Source organism: Hemibagrus wyckioides, linkage group LG04 (genome assembly GCF_019097595.1).
Source record: "Hemibagrus wyckioides isolate EC202008001 linkage group LG04, SWU_Hwy_1.0, whole genome shotgun sequence".
Lineage (NCBI taxonomy): Eukaryota > Metazoa > Chordata > Actinopteri > Siluriformes > Bagridae > Hemibagrus > Hemibagrus wyckioides.
The window spans coordinates 31,710,923-31,733,993 of NC_080713.1; the positions used below are offsets into that span (position 1 = coordinate 31,710,923).

General features: G+C 43.4%; 1 protein-coding gene across 1 annotated transcript; it reads left to right on the forward strand.

Annotated features, from left to right (window-relative positions):
* Positions 1-1,346: 1,346 nt before the first annotated feature.
* LOC131351804 (long-chain fatty acid transport protein 2-like) lies at positions 1,347-22,706 on the forward strand. Its single transcript, XM_058387399.1, has 10 exons — positions 1,347-1,888; positions 2,755-2,964; positions 3,040-3,198; positions 3,345-3,469; positions 4,429-4,623; positions 18,566-18,656; positions 18,875-19,073; positions 19,505-19,602; positions 20,586-20,716; positions 22,530-22,706. Exons 1-10 carry the CDS (start codon positions 1,414-1,416, stop codon positions 22,704-22,706), a joined length of 1,860 nt encoding a protein of 619 aa, XP_058243382.1. The 5' UTR covers positions 1,347-1,413.
* Positions 22,707-23,071: the final 365 nt, after the last annotated feature.

The window sequence follows — 23,071 nt, forward strand, 5'->3', positions numbered from 1 at the left end:
TGTACCTCTGTGTCTGCCTCTGCCAGCATCAGCAGCTCCAGCACTGTGCCAGAATCCACTGAGCTTAATCTTCCAAACAGGTCTAGGAGGGTCACCGGGACTGGTTTAGTCCAGCAGGGTTTCTCCTGGGCTGGTGTAGCTTCAGTGGGTTCTGGGCTGCAGGCTGGGCTAGGGGCTCGCTCTCCTTCAGCTCTGGTGCAGCGTCAGCTCCGGGCCCTCAGCAGCTGGCCGAACTGTAGCCACAGGGGGACGGACCCCAGGAGGCTCGGCTCCTGCCCGGGTTGCTCAGAAACACCGGGGGTCACTCTGCCTCTCAGGACAGGCCCGAACAAGATGGCCAGTTTTACCACATTTAAAACACCTCATGTCTGCATCAGAAGAAAAGAAGATACTGTAGACGAAACCATCAACATTGAACTTAAAAACAGCATTCAGTTCCTCTACACCTTCTTTAAAATCCATAAAAACACTCTTCTAAAAGAAACCAACATGCACTCACAGTTATTTCTACACACACACACAATAAATATAATTACAGTAATCCCCCGTTTATAAAAGAAAATCCGCAATACACGGACACCACCCCCAAATGCTTTTTTTATTGTTTAAGCCGTAAATTACCCTCACATTTGCAAGTATATAGCGAGATGAATTTGGGGTAAATTGGTAGAAATATCACATTTATAGTGAGTACTGTGTGTATGCATGTCCCTTGCCAGAAGCCTTAGAAGGTGCAGAGCTTAAAAAACCGTAAAAACTGTAAAAAAACAAAAAGCGTACACAAAACAAAATGAAATTAACATGCAAAGAACTGGGATACTGGAGAATTCTGCTTTCCTTTCCCCGACGGCAAGCATAGCCAGCAGCCAATCACAAACATGATTAAATGAATGGGGCATTCCGATTGGCCAGACTCGTTCCTCCAGCTATACTGTATTTTGATTTTCAGCGTCTCTGCATCGCGCTTTCCTAAACAACGCTATGTGTTCTTATTAACATTTCACTTCATTTTCAATTAATGTTTATATTTGGTAATTAATAATAACAGTTTTATTAATAAATTACGTTATTTCAACATAAAAACAATTAACTATAACGTTTGCGGATACCACGATATACCGGGAAAATCCGCGACAAAAATTAGTTATATTCCAAATAAAAATCCGCCATATACTGGGACCGTGATATATGAACCCCGATATAGCGGGGGATTACTGTATTGTGTTTAAATGGAACATGTTGTACTTAGTGCCGAAAAATTGGCAAAATGCCAACCACTCTCATGCGCTGTACATACGACGCTGACTCCTCCACCACGCATGTGCAGAGAGAGAGAGAGAGAGAGAGAGAGAGACATACAGCCACAGTGTGGAACTTTGCCCTGGATCACAGTAATCTTGCTGACTCTCAGACATGGAGACTCTGTACGCTGCACTTGCAGTCCTGAGCTTGAGTTTTTTCTTGTTTTTTGTAAAGTTTCCTTATTTCCTGCACGACTGTGTGTTCATCGTTACGTCCCTCAGGATCAGGTCAAAGCGCCTGAAGTTCCGGAAGAGACTTCCCTACTACACAGTGCTGGACTGCTTTCTGGATGCGGTGAGGAGACACCCACACAAGCCCTTCATTGTGTTTGAGGATGAGGTCTACACGTACCAGCAGGTGGACCGCTGGAGCAACAGGGCAGCACACGCGCTGCGGAAACACACTGACCTGCAAGAGGGAGATACGGCCGCGCTGCTCATGGCCAACGAACCACACTTCATCTTCCTCTGGATCGGGCTGATGAAGATCGGATGCTCTACATCACTTCTCAACACCAACATTCGGGGCAAATCCTTAATGCACTGCTTCTTGTGCTGTGAGGCAAAAGTGCTGATCGCAGGGGCAGGTAATATATACACTTTTATATATAATGTGCAATTTTATTGTTCCTATAAAAATGTCACCCATTCTATATATTTGCTGGTAATGAATTTTTGATTCTCTGTGTGTGAGAGATCACCTATATTACCCAGAATTCAATGCATTTGATCACATACCTTTGCCCTCTGTAAGAACAGATTAACGGAGGTTAAACTCCAACTTTTCATATCCCTCACAATATTTCTCAGAGCACTGCCATGGTGATTACATTCAACTCATCTTCTCAGACACTCTGCACAGATCTTGGGGCAGTGGTAGCTCAACTTGTTAAGGCTCTGGGTTGTTGATCAGAAGGTTGGGATTCAATTGAGCAAGGCCCTTAACTTTTTCTGCTCCAGGGGGCTGTATCATAGCTGCCCTGCTCTCTGACCCCAAGTTTATCAGCTGGCATATGCAAAGAAAAGAATTCCTCTGTGGTGATAATAAAGTAAAGTAAGAAATAAAAGCTTCTTCTTCTGCTTCTGGTCATGGAAGACAGCCGTCTCCATGTGATGGAAGAACTCTCTGAAGAACTCTCAGATCACACCATCTGACTTGTCATGCAGCCTTGGTATAGTCTTGCACAATTGTCCTTCTCACATCACACTATTAATATGATGTGGTCATGCAGGTTTCTTCTACACAACATCAGGACAATCCAATATCAGTATGATCCATCACTTGCTCAGCTTCTTGTCATCTTCAGACTGTAACAGGTCTGCGTGCTGCTCCACAGATTTTAAAGCACTCATGAGAAAGCTATTCATTTATCGCTTTGTCTGTCCCTCACTCAGTGTGTGTCGTATTGTGATTTACAGTGTGTTGTGTAATGTTTTTGTGTGTTTGTTTCAGAGTACAGCAGTGCAGTGTGTGAGGTGCTGCCAGACTTGCGTGATTGTGGTGTAAGTGTGTTCCTGTTGTGTGATAATTGTGACATTGATGGAGTTCAGTCTCTGAAAGACAAGATGGACATCAGTGAGGACGGACCTGTGAGTCACACACTGAGAGCTAACGTCACCATGAGAAGTCCGGCCGTGTACATCTACACATCAGGAACTACAGGTACAAAACTACACAGCAACACACACAACCACAAACTGTGAGATATGAACCAGGTGTGTGTGTGTGTGTGTGTAGGTCTCCCTAAAGCAGGTGTTATGCTTCATGAAAGAATATGGGGTGGCACTTTCTTCCAGTCTATGTTTGGCGTCAAGCACAATGATGTCATCTACATACCCCTCCCCCTTTACCATGCTGCAGGACTGGTCATTGGCCTTGCTGGGGCAATAGAGAGGGGTAAGACTCAAAAAACTCTTACAAAACACTGTCCATGTTTTCCAAATGATCTGCATGGTTACTTTGCCCTTTGTGTGTGTGTGTGTGTGTGTGTGTGTGTGTGTGTAAATATATATGTGTGTCTGTGTGTGTGTGTGTGTGTTCAGGAATCACGGTGGTGTTGAGGAGGAAGTTCTCAGTGTCTCAGTTCTGGAACGACTGCAGGAAATACAATGTGACAGTGATCCAGTACATTGGAGAGATCATGCGCTACCTCTGTAACACACCCAAGGTAACACACACAACACACACAACCCATGGTAACACACACAACACACACAACCCTAACACACACACCCAAGGTAACACACACAACACACACAACCCTAACACACACACCCAAGGTAACACACACAACACACACAACCCTAACACACACACCCAAGGTAACACACACAACACACACAACCCATGGTAACACACACAACACACACAACCCTAACACACACACCCAAGGTAACACACACAACACACACAACCCTAACACACACACCCAAGGTAACACACACAACACACACAACCCATGGTAACACACACAACACACACAACCCTAACACACACACCCAAGGTAACACACACAACACACACACCCATGGTAACACACACAACACACACAACCCTAACACACACACCCAAGGCAACACACACAACACACACAACCCTAACACACACACCCTAGGTAACACACACAACACACACACTCAAGGTAACACACACAACACACACAACCCTAACACACACACCCAAGGTAACACACACAACACACACACTCAAGGTAACACACACAACACACACAACCCTAACACACACACTCAAGGTAACACACACAACACACCCAACCCTAACACACACACCCAAGGCAACACACACAACACACACAACCCTAACACATACACCCAAGGTAACACAACATTGTGTGAATACACAACCAAACCCATGCAAGATAGCTACAAACCAGACACTTTACACATCTTGTTGAAACAAACAGTGAGCTGCTTAGCACTCGCACTGCTTAGCAGACAGCTTGGAGGCCTAGCGCTTAACTAAATGTGACAAGCGGCAGCATTTCCACAGTCTGAAGACTGGTTACTGTAAACACTGTCACATGGGCATTGCTTTTTTTAACGTTTCATCTTTGATGATCAGTAAACCAACACCTTAACCACTGAGCTAATGTGTCTGTTTTCCCAGAGAGAGACAGACCAGCAGCACTCGGTGCGAATTGCCATCGGAAACGGACTTCGCGCCGACATCTGGCAGGAATTTCAGCGCAGGTTCGGTGTGAAAAAAATCGGAGAGTTCTACGCTGCCTCCGATGGGAACATGGGCTTCTTGAACTACCCGGGGAAAGTGGGCGCTGTTGGCAAAACAAACTTCATCCAAAAGGTCAGTGTGTGAATGAATCTGCACAAACACCTCAGTGTCATGGCAGTGGGTTAGATGCTGTGCTAATGTGGGATTGGAAAGTTACACAATTACCATTACACAGGAATACTTCTTCTTCTTTGGTCTTTTCCCTTCAGGGGTCTCCACAGCGAATCATCTCTCTCCACCTATCCCTCTCTTCTGCATCCTCAACACTTGCACCCACTAGCTTCATCTCCTCATTTATTCCATCCATATTCCTCCTCTTTGTCCTTCCTCTTTTCCTTCTGCCTGGCAGCTCCATGTCCAACATTCTCCTACTAATACAGTATTCTCACTCTCCCTCCTCTGGACATGTCCAAACCATCTTAATCTGTCCTCCCTAACTTTGTCCCCCAAACATCCAACATGAGCTGTCCCTCTGATGTACTCGTTCCTAATCCTGTCCAACCGTGTCACTCCCAAAGAGAAGCTCAATATCTTCAATATCTTCTACCTCCAGCTCTGACTCCTGTCTCTTCCTCAGTGACATTGCCTCTAAACCATACAGCATGGCCGGTCTCCCCACTGTCTTGTATTACCTTCCCCTTGATTCTGGTTGATATTTTTCTCGCTTCTTTACCTCTTTCCCACACTCTCCATTATTCTGGACTGTTGACCCCAAGTACTTAAACTCCTGTACCTTCTTCACCTCTTCACCCTGTAATCTTACTGTTTCATTACTCTTCTCTCCAGCGCAAACCTCCACCTCTCCAGGTTTTCCTCCACCTGCTCCCTGCTCTCACTACAGATCACAATGTCATCTGCAAACATCACTGTCCAAGGAGACTCCTGTCTGACCTCCTCTGACAACTGGTCCATCACCATAGCAAACAGGAAGGGGCTCAAAGCCGATCCCTGATGCAGTCCCACTTCCACTTCTTCTCCATTCCTCAGGCATCTTCTCACTCTCTAAAACCCTGTTAAACAAACTATTTAAAAATTCCACTGCCGCCTCTCCTAGACACTTCCAGACCTCCACCAGGATGTCATCAGGACCAACTGCCTTTCCACATTTCATCCTCTTCAAAGCCTTCCTGACTTCATCCTTTCTAATCTTATCTACTTTCTGTTCCACAGAGTTCACCCCTTCTACTCTTTTTTTTCCTCTCATTTTCCTCATTCATCAGCTCTTCAAAGTACTCCTTCCATCTCCTCTGTACACTCTCCTCACTTGTGAGCACCTTTCCATCTCTATCCTTAATAACTCTAACTTGCTGCACATCCTTCCCATCTCGATCCCTCTGCCTAGCTAACCTGTACAAGTCCTTCTCTCCTTCTCTAACCTAGTGTACAACTCATCCTACACCTTCTGCTTGGCCTTAGACCCCTCCCTCTTCACTCTGTGCTGTAACTCCTTGTATTCCTGTCTATTCTCTTCAGTCCTGTCCATGTCCCACTTCTTCCTTGGCTAACTTCTTCCTCTGAATACTATCCTGAACTTCCTCATTCCACCACCAAGTCTCCTTATCTTCTTTCCTCCTTCCAGATGACACACCCAGCACCTTTCTTCCTGTCTCCCTGATCACTTCTGCTGTAGTTTCCCAGTCATCTGGCAGCACTACCTGACCACCCAGAGCCTGTCTCAACTTCTGTCTAAATTCCTCACAACATTCCTCCTTTTTCAGCTTCCACCACTTGGTTTTCTTCTCCATCTCTATCTTTGACCTCTGCTTACAGACCATCAGATTCATCCTACACACCACCATCCTATGCTGTCTGGCTACACTCTCTCCCACTACCACTTTACAGTCACTAATCTCTTTCAGATTGCCTCTTCTACATAGGATGTAGTCTACCTGTGTGCTCCTACCTCCACTCTTGTAAGACACACTATGCTCCTCCTTCTTCTGAAAATAAGTGTTAACCATAGCCATGTCCATCCTCTTAGCAAAGTCCACTACCATCTGTCCTTCAAGGTTCCTTTCCTTAACTCAAAACTTCTACTCTCTTTCACCTCATCTAATTCACTCCAGAATCCCTCTTTCTCCTCTAACTCACAACCTACCTATGGGAGATAATCCAAACAACATTCAACATCACCCCTTCAACCTCTAACTTCAGACTCATCACCCTGTCTGACACTCTCATCACCTCCAGAACATTCCTCACAAACTCCTCCTTCAGGACCACACCTACCCCATTTCTCTTACTATCCACACCATAATAAAACAGCTTGAATCCTGCTCCTATACTACGAGCCTTGCTACCCTTCCACCTGGTCTCCTGTACACACAGTATATCCACCTTCCTTCTCTCCATCATATCAGCCAGCTCTCTACCTTTCCCTGTCATAGTACCAACATTCAGAGTTCCTATTCTCAGTCCTACACTCTTACCTTTCCTCTTCTCTCTCTGTCTGCACACTCTCCTCCCTCCTCTACTTCTTCAACCAACAGTAGCCCAATTTCCACTGGCGCCCTGTAGGTCAATGGCGCCGATGGCGGTCGTTGTTAACCTGGGCCTTGACCAATCTGGTATGAAATTCAGAGTACTGACGATTCGCATGGTTAAATTTGGCATTGTTTTAGGCCGGATGCCCTTCCTGATGCATCCCTCTCTATTTATCCGGGCTTGGGACCGGCACAGAAGTCACTGGACTGTGACCCCCATGGCTAGATTAGTTACGCAAGAATACACAAAACATTATTTAAAAATGATTCAGAGATGGCTGAGAAGTGCAGAAAACAATAACAAATCTGAAAACACAAGGATGAATCAACAGAGTGGAAAAGGAAGGTACAGTGTATGAAAGGTGTGTGCACTGCTAAGATCCAGAGACTCTGCCTTCAGAGCTGGAGACAAGGACACCCTTAGAACAGCACGGGCCAAACTGTCTCAAGCCATTAGAGAGGCAAAGCATGCACACTCCCAGAGAATCCACGGCCACTTCCAGAGCAGCGCCGACACTCGGCGCAGGTGAGACACCACGGCTAATGTGAGGAAAACTCTATGTAGAGTTAACCCACGGAAGCAGCTAGCAGATGTCTTCACAGACATCTTCAACATCTCCCTGAGCAGTGCCGTCGTCCCAACGTGCCTAAAGTCAACCACCATCATCCCCATGCCGAAGAAGTCTCCAATATCCTGTCTCAATGACTTCTGTCCCGTTGCACTTACACTTATCATCATGAAGTGCTTCGAGAGGCTCATCATGAGGCACATTAAGAACCTGCCACCACCTTCACTTGACCCCATGCAATTTGCGTATCGTCCAAATCGCTCCACAGACAATGCCATCAGCACAACCCTCCATCTGGCCCTCACACACCTGGACAATAAAGACACTTACCTACAAATGCTGTACATTGACTTCAGTTCAGCATTCAATACAATTATTCCTCAGCAGCTGATCGAGAAGCTGAGTCTGCTGGGCATCAACACCTCCCTCTGCAACTGGATCCTGGATTTCCTGACTAGAAGACCTCAATCAGTCCGGATCGGGAACAGCTCCTCAGGGCTGTGTGCTCAGTCCACTGCTGTTCACTTTGCTGACTCACAACTGTGCAGCAATGCACAGCTACAAGCACATCATCAAGTTCGCCGATGACACGACCGTGGTGGGTCTCATCAGCAAGAACCACGAGTCAGCATACAGAGAGGAGGTGCAACAACTAACAGCCTGGTGTAGAGCCAACAACCTCTCCCTGAACATCGACAAGACTAAAGAGATGGTTGTTGACTTCAGGAGAGCAAAGAATGACCATTCTCCACTGAACATCGATGGGTCCTTCGTGGAGATCTTCAAGAGCACAAAATTCCTTGACGTTCACCTGGTGGAGGACCTCACCAGCTCCATCACCAGAAAAGCCCAGCAGTGTCTCTACTTCCTGCGAAGGCTGAGGAAGGCTCATCTTCCACCTCCCATCCTGACCACCTTCTACAGAGGGACCATTGAGAGCATCCTGAGCAGCTGCATCACTGCCTGTTTTGGGAATTGCACCGTCTTGGATCGCAGCGGATAGTGAGGACAGCTGAGAAGATCATTGGAGTCTCTCTCCCCTCTATTACAGGCATTTACACTACATGCTGCATCCGCAAAGCTAACAGCATTGTGGATGGTCCCACACACCCCTCACACAGACTTTCACCCTTCTGCCATCCAGAAAGAGGTAACGAAGCATTCGGACCCGCACAACCAGACTGAACAGCTTCTTTCCTCAGGCAGTCAGGTATCTCAACAGAGAACTGAACTGAGCTGGACACACACACACACACACACACAAACACACACATACACACACACACAACCAAGATCTGATCTCAGCAGAGAAACTGTACTGTGCTTGACACGGACACACAAACACACAACACACACACACAAAAACAAAACAAAACAGAACTGTGTTCCAAGAGAACTGAACTGTGCTGGACACACACACACAAGTTGTCCTGTTTGCATGCATGTCACTTTACATTACACTTTACATTTTATTTTGATCCTGTTTACATGTGTCACTTTAATATTTGCACTCACTGTCTACACTGTTCTTTTACACAGAGTCGGTCTATATGTTGTTTGTCTGCACTGTCCTGTCTTGTCATCCTGTGCACTTCTGTTGTATGTCTAGTTTTTCTTGCACCTTAAGTATAGTTTATTTTTTATCTCTGTGTTCATCTCTATGTTTGTCTGTGTCACTGTACTTTGTCTTTGTTGAGTGTAGCACCTTTGGTCCAGGAGGAACGTTGTTTCATTTCACTGTGTACTGCATCAGCTATATATGGTTGAAGTGACAATAAAGCTACTTTGACTTTGAATAGAATTCTTCCCTCTGATTGGACGAGGGATCACTTGGGATCTACAGGAAGTCCAGCAGGCTGCAGCAGTAGAAAGTGGAGTGGTGTGTGTATGAATACAGCTCTGCTCTTATAATCAACCCTCTACAATGCGAGTAAATCGCTCGCATATGCGAGTAAATCGCAAACAATAAATTTAGCACAGATATAATTTCAATGCCTGCTGTGGATGCAAAAAAAGCGAAAATTCCAGTCTGAGCAGAAAATGCTTGAGAGAAGAATAGAGCCCAGTTCTGTGCAGCTATTAGATGGTGAATGTGCCGGCGAACCCCAGCAGAGATTGTGCATTCTGAATCAAAAGGTTTATTGGAAAAGCAAAAGTTCCAGACTCTGTGGCTGTCAGATCTTGATTGGCTTTTGTATGATGAGGAGGAATGTTATAATATGTAAGTACTGTAGTAGAAAACCTAGCTTAGCCACTAAAATGGACTTTGTGTCAGTGTCGCGCAGTTTCAAACTTGAAAATCTCACAGCGCACTCAAACAGCACAAGACACTCATCTTGTCGTGATAGTGTAATGGCTTTAAGCAAAGATCCTGAGGAACCTGCGATGACGAAAGGATTCCAGACTCAACATAAATAGAGTGTCAGTGCAGAAAGACAAAGCTACTAACTATGAAGCAGAAAAAATGGCCTGGACATTTCCCCAACGTATAATAATGATGTATGTGCACTGAACTCACTTCAAATATTGCAGCAGATTTACAGGATACTGAGGCAAATAAAATGAATAAAGCCCAATTACATATCAATCATGATTGATGGTGCAACAGATTCTTCAGTGACAGAAAATGAAGCTCTCTATGTCAGGTATTGACGTGATGGGCTGCCAGTTTTAATCGTCTAGTCTCTGGCACAGGGTGGTCACATGCTCATGCAGATGGCCACCGTGCTTACCTCTAGAAGTATGTCATGTGCTGCTGCTGGCTTGTAAACTACGCTGCTTAATTAGGAAAGATTAAAGGAAACTGACTGAAAATGTTCATCCCCAAATTAAACAAAATAACAAAAATAATATATCAGTGGTAGGTTTCTCGCCTACCAAGTGGATACCTGGGTTCAATTCCCAGCCAGTGCCCAAACCCCAGCCACTGGATGCAGTGCCGGTCCCAAGCCCAGATAAAATGGGAGGCTTGTGTCAGGAAGGGCATCTGGCGTAAAACCTGTGCCAAGTTGTTGTTTGGACCAGTTGATCTCTTGTGGCGACCCCTCACACATGTTGGGAGCAGCCGAAAGATCAACAACAATAAAAATAATATATCCCTGTTGGACAATCCAGCTAACTAGCATTAGTGAGTACCTCTAGACAAAGCATCTGGATAACATTTAAAAAGCCCTCTGATTCTAGCAAGTATTCCACGTACAAAGCTAGTTAGCTAACACTAAAGTCAAAACAAAACTAAGAGAAGTTTCAACAAAGCTAGTTAGCCGTGATGTCCCACAACACAGCAGTATTTCTTTTTCCTGTCTGCAATTCATAAAAGCCGAATTCCAGAAATGTTGGGACATTTTTTAAATTTAAATAAAATGAAAACTAAAAGACTTTCAAATCACATGAGCCAATATTTTATTCACAGTAGAACATAAATAACATAACAAATGTTTAAACAGAGAAATCTTACACTTTTATCCACCTAATGAACTCATTTTAAATTTGATGCTGGCTACAGGTCTCAGAATAGTTGGCACATACGCAACAAATGGCTGAAAACATAGGAAATTTTGAAACGATTCAGCTGGGAGAACATCTACTAATGAGAAACTAATGAGGTTAATTGACATCAGGTCTGTAACATGATTAGCTATAAAACGGATGTCTTAAAGAGGCTAAGTCTCTCAGAAGTGTGGCATTTTAACGGTCCTCAATAAAGAAGAATTGAGAAGCGCACTGGCTGAAGAACTGAACTCCATTAAGGGCAAGTTACAGACGCTCAAGGCCGAAATCACCAGTTGCGCTGCATCAACCCGCCCAGAAATGGACCAGATTAAGGCTACTGTGAAGGACATGGAAGGTGGACTGTCTACATGGTCAAATGAAGTGGTTACCATGCAAACTACAATAATGAGCCTGCAGGCAGAACTGTCCGATCTGAGAGCGAGGTATGATGATATGGAAGGGAAAATGCGGAGATGTAACTTTCGAATTCTGGGAAACTTGGAAGAACCAGGGTCAAGCTCCACCGTGTCCATATCTAAATTACTGACAGAAGTCCTGCAGATGGATAAGGACCTCCTAATTGATCATTCGTATAGAAGTCCCCCCTCCAAGAAGGGAAACCGCGCACCATTGTCGCTAAGTTACACTACCATCAGATAATTCAATTCAGTTCAATTCAATTTTATTTGTATAGCGCTTTTAACAAAGAGCATTGTCTCAAAGCAGCTTTACATGAGAAACGACATAATAAAACAACAAACATAAACAGACAAACAGACAGACAGTCCTAGATGTTATCCCAAGTGAGCAAGCCTGAGGTGACTGAGGCGACTGTGGCAAGGAAAAACTCCCTTAGATGGTATGAGGAAGAAACCTTGAGAGGAACCAGACTCAAAAGGGAACCCATCCTCATTTGGGTGACAGCGGAGAGTGTGATTATATTGTGCATTTCTGTATAGTCAGTCGTGTGATGCCGCTACAGCATGTGTAGAATGTTATGTAAATTAATAAGGAGGTTGTTGTCGTCTACATAAGGTTGGCAGCGTTGCTTTGAATATCCCAATCCTCACAAAGCAGAACCCGGCTGGAGCTGGTCCATCTCCGGATGCCACTGGAGCCGGCACAGTCTCTGTATGCCTCGGGATGGGTAGAAGAAGGGAAACAATGGAACAGCATTAGCGTAGCTGCTGTTCATAATATTAGCAACACTAGATGATAATGTGTATTTAATCAGATGTACTGGAGCACAAGGTTATGGGATGTGTTAGATGTATGTCAGGATAAAGAGATAAGTCTTTAGTCTACATTTAAACTGGGAGACTGTGTCTGAGCCCCGAACACTGTCAGGAAGACTATTCCAAAGTTTAGGAGTTAAATACGAAAACACTCTACCCCCTTTTGTGGACTTTGATATTCTGGGAACTGCCAGAAGTCCGAAATTTTGTGATCTTAAAGAGCGTGGTGGATTGTAACGTGTTGGAAGACTGGAGAGATAGGTGGGAGCTAAACCAATTAGAGCTCTGGACATAATTAGTGCTAATTTATAGTCAATTCTAAACTTCACAGGTAGCCAGTGCAGGGATGATAATATTGGGGTTATATGATCATATTTTCTTGATCTGGTAAGAACTCTGGCGGCTGCATTCTGGACTAACTGTAGCTTGTTTATTGAAGATGCAGGACAAACACCTAGTAATGCATTACAATAGTCCAGTCTGGAGGTCAGGAATGCATGAACTAGTTTTTCTGCATCAGATACAGATAAAATGTTCCTAAGCTTGTCAATATTTCTAAGATGGAAGAAGGCTGTTTTTGTGATATTGGAAATATGATTTTCAAAGGATAAGTTGCTGTCTAATATTACACCCAGGTCTTTCACAGTCCAGCTAGTGGTAACAGTACATCCTTCTAGATGCAAGCTGAATTGTGAGAGCTTCTGTGTGCTGGTTTTTGGACCAATAAGTAATAACTCTGTCTTGTCAGAATTTAGTAATAGAAAATTATCAGTCATCCAATCTTTAATATCTTTAACACACTCAGTTAATCTAGACAAATTAGATATTTCATCTGGTTTTGATGAAATATATAACTGGGTATCATCGGCATAACACTGGAAACTAATCCCATGACTTCTAATGATGTCACCCAGTGGAAGCATGTATATTGAGTACAGCAGAGGTCCTAAAACTGACCCTTGTGGGACCCCGTATTTCACTGGCACTACACTGGACAGTTCTACATTTAAATCTACAAAGTGGTATGGATCAGACAGGTAGGATCTAATCCATTTTAATGCCTGTCCCTGCATACCTGTGTGATTTTGTAAGCGATCTACGAGAATGTTATGATCTGTAGTGTGGAATGCAGCACTAAGATCAAGCAGGACTAAAATGGAGATGCAGCCTTGGTCCGAAGCTAAAAGCAAGTCATTAGTGATTTTAACTAGTGCAGTTTCTGTACTATGATGGGGCCTGGAACCTGACTGAAATTCTTCAAGGATATTGTTTTCCTGTAGGAAGGAGCATAATTGAGCTGACACCACTTTTAGGTGGTGTCAGCTCAATTCAGGTTTGTATGAAATCGGTCTGTAATTAGATATTTCAATAGGGTCTAGTTTTGGTTTTTTAGGAAGAAGCTTAATAACTGCTAACTTGAGAGGCTTTGGGACATGACCTAGAAATAACGAAGAGTTAATAATATTGAGAAGAGGCTCTCCAGCTGCATGTATCACATCTTTCAGCAATCTAGTTGGAATTGGATCCAACAAACACGTTGTTGGTTTAGCCGTGGTGATAAGTTTATACAGCTCTTCCTGCCCTATACTGGTAAAGCATTGTAGCTTTAAATGTGGAGTTTTAGGCTGGTCTGGATCACTGGATGCTGTCAAAGGTTGAACATCCAATGTTTTGTTCCTAATACTATAGATTTTTTCAGTGAAGAAATTCATAAAGTCCTCACTACTCAATACTCTCTCCAGAAATCTGATGTTTTGTTAGTCTAGCCACTGTACTGAATAAGAATCTGGGATTGTTCTGGTTTATTTCAGATTGCTCAGATACTCAGCCCTAGCAGCTTTTAGAGCCTGTCTATAGTTGGCCAGACTGTCTTTATACGCAATTCTAAAAACTTCTAATTTGGTTTTTCTCCACTTTGGCTCGAGGTTACGGGTTGCTCTCTTGAGGGTGTGAGTATGACTATTGTACCACGGTGCAGGTGTTTTATCTCTGACCTTTTTTAGTCGGATGGGGGCAACAGTGTCTAGTGTGCTGGTGAAAATATTGCCTATGCTGTTAGTCACTTCAGAACAGTTATATCAGTAACATCAGTCCCATGTGATATAACTAAGTCAAGTGTATGATTAAAATGATGAGTTGGTCTATTAATGTTTTGTTTAACCCCAAAGGAATTTAGTAAATCTATAAATGCGAGTCCTAACGCATCGTTAGCATTGTCTACATGAATGTTAAAGTCTCCTACAATTAACTATAACTGATCAAAAGATCTAAGAGTAAATGTGAAAACTCTGTACACGGTCTGTACACGGTGGCCAGAGCAAGAGATAGTAGGGGTTTTTTATGTATGTCAGAGTGCAACATTAAAGACAAGCACTTCAAATGAGTTAAACCTGGGTCCTGTTTTCTGAGTAACAGTAAGAGAATTGTTATAGATGGTTGCAACACCACCACCACGACCTGTCTGATGGGGCTCATGCTTATATGAATATCCTGACGGAGTAGACTCATTTAGGCCAATGTATTCATTTGGTCTAAGCCAGGTTTCAGTAAGACAGAGTGCGTCGAAACTATAATCTGAGATCATTTCATTTACAATAATTGTTTTTGGTGCAAGGGATCTAATGTTTAGAAGCCCAAACTTAAGAAATTGTTTTTCTTTACCTATTTGGCCTTTGTCCGGTTTAATTGTGATTAGATCATTTCAAGAGCTATTGACGAATTTATCCTTTGATTTCACTAATTGGGGAACAGACACAGTTTCTATATGACGAGCTATGTGTGAACTTATATTAGTCTGGCGAGTTGAACAGTAGCTATTATAATTGTGATCTGAGGAATGATTTACCAGTCAGATGGTGCGCAGTGTCCTGGAGATGTTGTCTTAGAGGACTGCTGCTCCAGCTCTGCTTGGGTGCAGGCCATCGGAATGGTAGAGCCTAGGACGCTCCCAGAAAACATTCCAGTTATTAAAGGGTAATTTCTGGTCTTGCCACCATGACTGTAACCATTCATTAAAACCAAACAGCCTATTGAACCTCTCGATTCCTCAATGGAACGTGGTAATTGGTCCTGACATGATGATCCTCGTTGTAGGTGATGTGGTGTGAACCGTCTCCACCAGGCTCCTGAAGTCCTTCTACAGGATCTCCGTCTGTCGTTCGTGCCAGCATGGAGGACCACAGCTCCTATGTTCTTGTTCAGGATCACGGGTACCTGTGCAGCGACATCAAGAACACGAGCACCAGGAAAACAACGAATGCGCACTTTACCTTTAGCCGTGGTAGCACGGACATCCCGGATGATGGAGTCTCTGATGATCACTGCGTTGCACTCCGTCTCGCGAAGGGGAGCGAAGTGGTTGCGGGTCGAGATCTCGAAAACGGGTGGCGCCGGACGCTGCTACTGCATCCAGGCTCCGTGGTACCAGAGTGAACGAAACCTGGGCGGGTCGCGTCCTAGGTGCGCTGGGCCTGGTCAGGGAAATAGGTGGAGTTGAGGTTGTGGGAGTGTTTGTTTCATGCCGCATCAGTCCAGGAAGGTTCCAGCACGGCCCTCCGCTGTCGCAGCTGGGCCTGCTTCACCTGTAGATCACAGATCTGCTTCTCCACGACCTCCAGCTCCACGTCCACCGAGTGCAGCTTGAAGGAAGGAACCCACAACCAACATAGTGTTAAAAAGCAGTAGTACAACATAGATAATTGGTGTGAAAAACGTAAACAAACTTGTGGTAGCTGGGCTAACAGGTTACCATGCTAATGGGCTCTGTCACCCCTTCTCTTTGCTGTGGCTATTGAACCATTGGCTATCGCATTAAGGGAGAATATCAGTATTAAAGGTATCTCTCGTGGGAGTGTGGAACACAAAGTTTCCCTTTATGCTGATGACATGCTGCTTTTCATATCCGATCCTTTTCATAGCCTACCAAAACTTGTGGATCTGTTGAAAGACTTTGGTGAAATATCTGGCTATAAGGTTAATCTACAAAAAAGTGAAATGATGCCAATTAAAAACAATATAGCACATTTTCCTGTTTCAGTCCCCTTTAAGATCAGTCCCAGAAAAATTAAAAATACCTGGGGATTTGGGTAACGCATAACCATGCCGATCTGTACAAGGCTAATTATCAGCTTCTACTCTCCAAAATAAAATTAGATCTTGAACAATGGGACATGTTACCTCTCTCCTTGGGTGGAAGAATAAACACAATTAAAATTAATCTGTTTCCAAAATTCCTATAAGTATTTCAGTGTCTTCCAATCTTTCTAACAAAATCATTTTTTAATAACTTAAGTAGTTTTAAAAGTAGAAACAAATTTCTACTTTTATTCGGAATAAAAAACAACCACGTATTAAACAAAGCATTCTACAGAGACCTTGTGAATTAGGAGGAATGGCACTGCCAAACTTTCTTTATTATTAGTGGGCTGCTAATGTCAGAGCAATGTTATTCTGGGTGAAGTATGATGTCAACCCTCCCATCTGGGTAGCTATAGAGGTGGCATCAACGGGATCAATATCTCTCTTATCATTATTATGCCCTAAATTGCCACAAAAACAGCCCACATCTTGTTTTCCCTCAAACCCACTGGTTATAAACCCAGTTAAAATTTGGAATCAGTTTCAGCGTCATTTCAAGCTTATTGATCTATCTTTGCTAGCACCACTGAATGGGCACTGTATGTTTGCTCCATCCTATACAGATAATGTTTTCAGGGTATGGTTAAGATATGGTGTTGTGTCATTATAGGATCTTTATATTGACAATATCTTTGGCTCATTCCCAGGACACATTTTTATAGGTATCTACAGTTGAGGAACTTTATTTCCCGCAACTCTGACTCTTTTCCTTTGTCTCCTCCTCCATCCGTCTTAGATTTTGTGTATAGATGTAAACCAGATGCTAAACAGATGATCAGTGTTGTATATAAGTTATTAAACACAAGTAATTCAGCCACATTAGATGTACTAAAAGGTAAATGGGAAAATGATATACAAGAACAAATTTCAGATAAACTCTGGCAAAAGATAATACATAGAATTTACTCATCATCAGTCTGCCTTAAACACACAGTAGTTCAATTTAAAATTGTCCACCGGCTTCACTGGTCCAAGGTAAAACTAGCTAAGATCCCACTAGCTAAGAGCTAAGACTTTGATCCCACATGTGACCGACGTAACCAGGAACCAGCTACGCTACTGCATATGTTCTGGACATGCCCAAAGTTATATCATTTTTGGAGTTTTATTTTTGATACTTTTTCAAAAATATGCCAAATACCATTAAAACCATCCCCATTTATTGCACTTTTTGGTTTTGGTTTGGGTTTTGGTGGTGCTCGTCTGAGTGACGCCCAGGCCAATATGATAGCCTTTAGTTCCCTTCTTGCTAGGAGAATGATCTTGTTTAAGTGGAAGGAGCCATGGCCACCAGTGGGTGCTCACTAGATTAAAGAGGTCTTGTATTTTACTCATCTAGAAAAGATTTGTTGTTCCATAAAGGGATCCAATCAGGAATTTTATGATGTCTGGCAACCATTTATGAACCACTTTGAAAATATAGATGCAGATAAATTGGATCTGTAATGAAAGATTTCTGTTTTTAGTCTCTTTCTCTAATACCTTTTTTATTCTTTAGTAGTCTATTATTTATTTATTTATTTATTTATTTATTATTTTATTATTTTATTTATTTATTTTTCCTTTTTCCTCTTATTTCTTTTTCTGCTGACTGGCTGTTGTTTTCTTGTGGGTGGGGGAAGGGAAATGGGTTGGGGGAACAACAACAATAATAACGTACCATTTATGTATGTATATGTATCTTGTTTCAATTTCCAATAAAAAAGTCTTTGATCAAAAAAAAGAAAAAAAAAAAGATCTTTCACCTATAGAGAACATTCGGCGCATAATGGAATGAAAAATACGTCAAAGACGACCATGGAGCAGCTGAAAACCTATATTATACAAGAATGGGACCAAATTTCAACACCAAAACTCTAGAAACTCATAACCTCGATGCCCAGACATCTTCAAACTGTTTTGAAAAGAAAAGGAGATGCTCTTAAACATGCCCCCTGTGCAGACTGTTTTGATACCTGTGGCCGGCATCAGATTAGAAATGAGCTCATTTTGTGCATAAAATTGTAAAATTTCTCAGTTCATACATTCTCAGAGCGGATGTAGATTAATTGTTGTAATTTTGGATTATTCAGAATGTTGTACCTGTGTCTGTGTGCAGAAAATGACTCCTCATGCCCTGATTCAGTACGACCCTGAGCTAGAGGCACCGGTGCGGGACAGCAGGGGGCGCTGTGTCCCTGTCCCTACAGGTGAGACAGACCACTGATTATTTTCCTCCAACTTAAGTAGAAGTGTGATTAAACAAGGGATTAAAAGAGACAGGAACTAAGAGAGAACATATTTTATGAATTATAATTAATAGTTTTCATAATTTTGTTGTTATAACCATATAAATGGGTTGTATGTTTTTTTTGTGTGTGTGTTTGTGTGTGTGTGTGTGTGTGTTTGTGTGTGTGTGTGTGTGTAGGTGAAACAGGTCTTCTGGTGTGTAAGATCACTGAGATCACTCCGTTTTCGGGATACGCAGGAAATCCAGAAGACACAGAGAAGAGGAAGCTGCATGATGTGTTTGAGGATGGAGATGTTTATCTGAACTCCGGAGACTTGTTGAGGACAGACCACCAGGGCTTCATGTACTTCCAAGACCGTGTTGGAGACACTTTCAGGTGTGTGTGTGTGTGTGTGTGTGTGTGTGAGTGTGAGTGAGAGAGACAGAGAGAGAGAGAAAGAAAGAAAGAAAGAAAGAAAGAAAGAAAGAAAGAAAGAGAGCAAACATTTAAAAAACTTTGACCAAACAAAAAACTCCTCTCAGTCTTTTACATCCTGACTAAACCCCTCCCAGTCCATGACATCATAACTAAACCCCTCCCAGTCCATGACATCATAACTAAACCCCTCCCAGTCCATGACATCATAACTAAACCCCTCCCAGTCCATGACATCATAACTAAACCCCTCCCAGTCCATGACATCATAACTAAACCCCTCCCAGTCCATGAAATCATAACTAAACCCCTCCCGGTCCATGACATGATGACTAATCCCCCCCCCCCAGTCCATGACATAATGACTAAACCCTGAGTGTGTGTGTGTGCAGGTGGAAAGGAGAGAACGTGGCCACCACTGAAGTATCTGACATTATTTCAGCACTGGATTTTGTTGAGGATGTGAGTGTGTACGGAGTCAAGGTTCCAGGTAAAGAAAATAAAACACAGCAAGCAGAAAATCACCTTTCATCTCCTCCTGAAGAATCAGGCATCATCTGACCTGTGTGTGCGTGTGTATGTGTGCGTGTGTCTGTGTATATGTGTGTGTGTGTCTGTGTGTATGTGTGTGTGTGTGTATGTGTGTGTGTGTGTATGTGTGCGTGTGTGTCTGTGTATATGTGTGTGTGTGTCTGTGTGTATGTGTGCGTGTGTATGTGTATATGTGTGTGTGTGTGCGTGTGTATGTGTGCGTGTGTCTGTGTATATGTGTGTGTGTGTCTGTGTGTATGTGTGTGTGTGTGTATGTGTGTGTGTGTGTATGTGTGCATGTGTGTCTGTGTATATGTGTGTGTGTGCGTGTGTATGTGTGCGTGTGTGTCTGTGTATATGTGTGTGTGTGTCTGTGTGTATGTGTGTGTGTGTGTATGTGTGTGTGTGTGTATGTGTGCGTGTGTGTCTGTGTATATGTGTGTGTGTGTCTGTGTATATGTGTGTGTGTGTCTGTGTGTATGTGTGTGTGTGTATATGTGTGTGTGTGTCTGTATATGTGTGTGTGTGTGTCTGTGTATATGTGTGTGTGTGTCTGTATATGTGTGTGTGTGTGTGTCTGTGTATATGTGTGTGTGTGTCTGTGTGTATGTGTGTGTGTGTGTGTATATGTGTGTGTGTGTCTGTATATGTGTGTGTGTGTGTCTGTGTATATGTGTGTGTGTGTCTGTATATGTGTGTGTGTGTGTCTGTGTATATGTGTGTGTGTGTCTGTGTGTATGTGTGTGTGTGTGTGTATATGTGTGTGTGTGTCTGTATATGTGTGTGTGTCTGTGTCTGTGTATGTGTGTGTGTATGTGTGTGTGTGTGTATGTGTGTGCGTGTGTGTATATGTGTGTGTGTGTCTGTGTATATGTGTCTGTGTGTCTGTGTATATGTGTGTGCGTGTGTGTGTATGTGTGTGTGTGTATGTATGTACTGAAGGTCATGAGGGGCGTGTCGGCATGGCGGCACTGACACTAAAGGAAACGCACAAGTTCAACTCTGAAAAAGCTTTCAGTCATTTCACCAACTTCCTGCCATCCTACGCCAGACCACGCTTCATCCGTATCCTGGTACACACACACACTCACACACACACATATATACTCAAACACACACACACACTTACATACACATATACTCAAACATGTATACCCAAACACACACACACACACACACACAGATATATACTCAAACACACACACACACATTTACTCAAACATACACACACACACTTACCCTCACACACATGCACACACATTTACTCAAACACACACACACACACACTTACCCACGCACACATACTCAAACACACACACGCACACACATTTACTCAAACACACACACACACACATACTCAAACACACACACACACACATACTCAAACACACACACGCACACACATTTACTCAAACACACACACACTTACCCACGCACACATACTCAAACACACACACATACACACATACTCAAACACACACACACACACATACTCAAACACACACACGCACACACATTTACCCAAACACACACACACACACACATACTCAAACACACACACACACACATACTCAAACACACACACACACACACACACACATACTCAAACACACACACACCACCAAGCATCAGTGTTTTGAATGTGATGCAGCTCCAGGAAGCCAGTGGAGGAGCAGCAGTGGGGTGGTGTGGGAGAACGTAGGCAGGATGAAGACAAGTCACACAGCTGCATTTTGGATCATTTGCAGTGGACAAACTGCATTCAGAGGTAGACCTGAGAGTAGAGAGCTGCAGTAGTCCAGTCTCTAAATGACCAGAGACTGAACAAGCACCTGAGCAGCCTGTGTGGATAAAAACCTGAATCATTCTGATGCTGTACAGAAGAAACCGACATGAGCGTGTGACATTAGCAACATGGAGGAAAAAGACAGATGATTGGTTCTGGTTCTGGATTGGTCAGTGGTTTCCCCGAGGTTGCGAGCAGTGTCTGAAGGGGGATCATGGAGTTGTTCAGACATAATGCAAGATCCTGGGCTGGGGATGAATCACCTGGGATGACCAGCAGTTCAGTTTTGCTGGAATTGAGTTTCAGTTGATGAGCGGTCATCCAAGATGAGATGTCCTCCAGACACACACATCTGAGGGAGGGAAGGAGAAGATAAGTTGAGTGTCATCAGCATAGCAGTGGTCAGAGAACCAGTGACATGTGAGGATATAGAGGGAGAAAATGAGAGGACCAAGTACTGAGCCTTGTGGGACACCAGTAGATAGTCTGCATGGAGCAAATGTCCATCCCTTCCATGTTATCTGATATGAGTGACCATCCAGGTAGGAAGCAGACCATTCCCATGCTGCTCCACAAATTCCAAGACTCCTGAGGGTGGACAAGAGAGTCTTGTGGTTAACCGTGTCAAATGCTGCAGAAAGGTGGAGGAGGATGAGGACCAATGACAGCTTGACTGATCTAGCAGCATGTAGTGACCGCTGAAAGGTCAGTCTCTGTGGAATGGGCTGCTCTGAAGCCAAACTGGTTGAGATCATGGAGGTTCTTCTGCAGGAGATAGTCAGACAGCTGATTATAAACAATGTGTTTGAGAATTTTAGAAAGAAATGAGAGAAGTGACCAGTCTGTAGTTACTGATGTCTGAGGGATCCAGAGCAGGGTTTTTTTACACACACACACCAACACACACACACACACACACATACACACATACACACACACACGTTCTGATCTTTTAATGATGTAAAGATTATTCTAGATAATTAACACCACAATAAACAACACAACAACCCCAACTTTAACCTCAGTAAATAAAAGCTGATAATTAACACAAACATTCAGAACAATTATTATTATTATTGTTATTGTTGTTGTTGTTCCAGAGGAGCATGGAGCTGACCGGGACGTTTAAACTGGTGAAAACCTCTCTGTTGAAGGACGGATTTGATCCTGATAGAGTGACTCCGCCCATCTACTTCCTGCAGGAGACCAGCAAGAGCTACATCCCCCTCACACACCCACTCTACAATGCTATCATATCAGGAGAGATCCACTTCTGAACACACACACACACACACACACATACACACACACCCACTCTACAACACTATCATATCAGAGGAGATCCACTTCTGAACACACAAACACACACACACACACCCACTCTACAACACTATCATATCAGAGGAGATCCACTTCTGAACACACACACACACACACACACACACTACAAGACTATCATATCAGGAGAGATCCACTTCTGAACACACACACACACACACACACACACACTACAACACTATCATATCAGGAGAGATCCACTTATGAACACACAAACACACACACACACACACTACAACACTATCATATCAGGAGAGATCCACTTCTGAACACACACACACACACACACACACACACTACAACA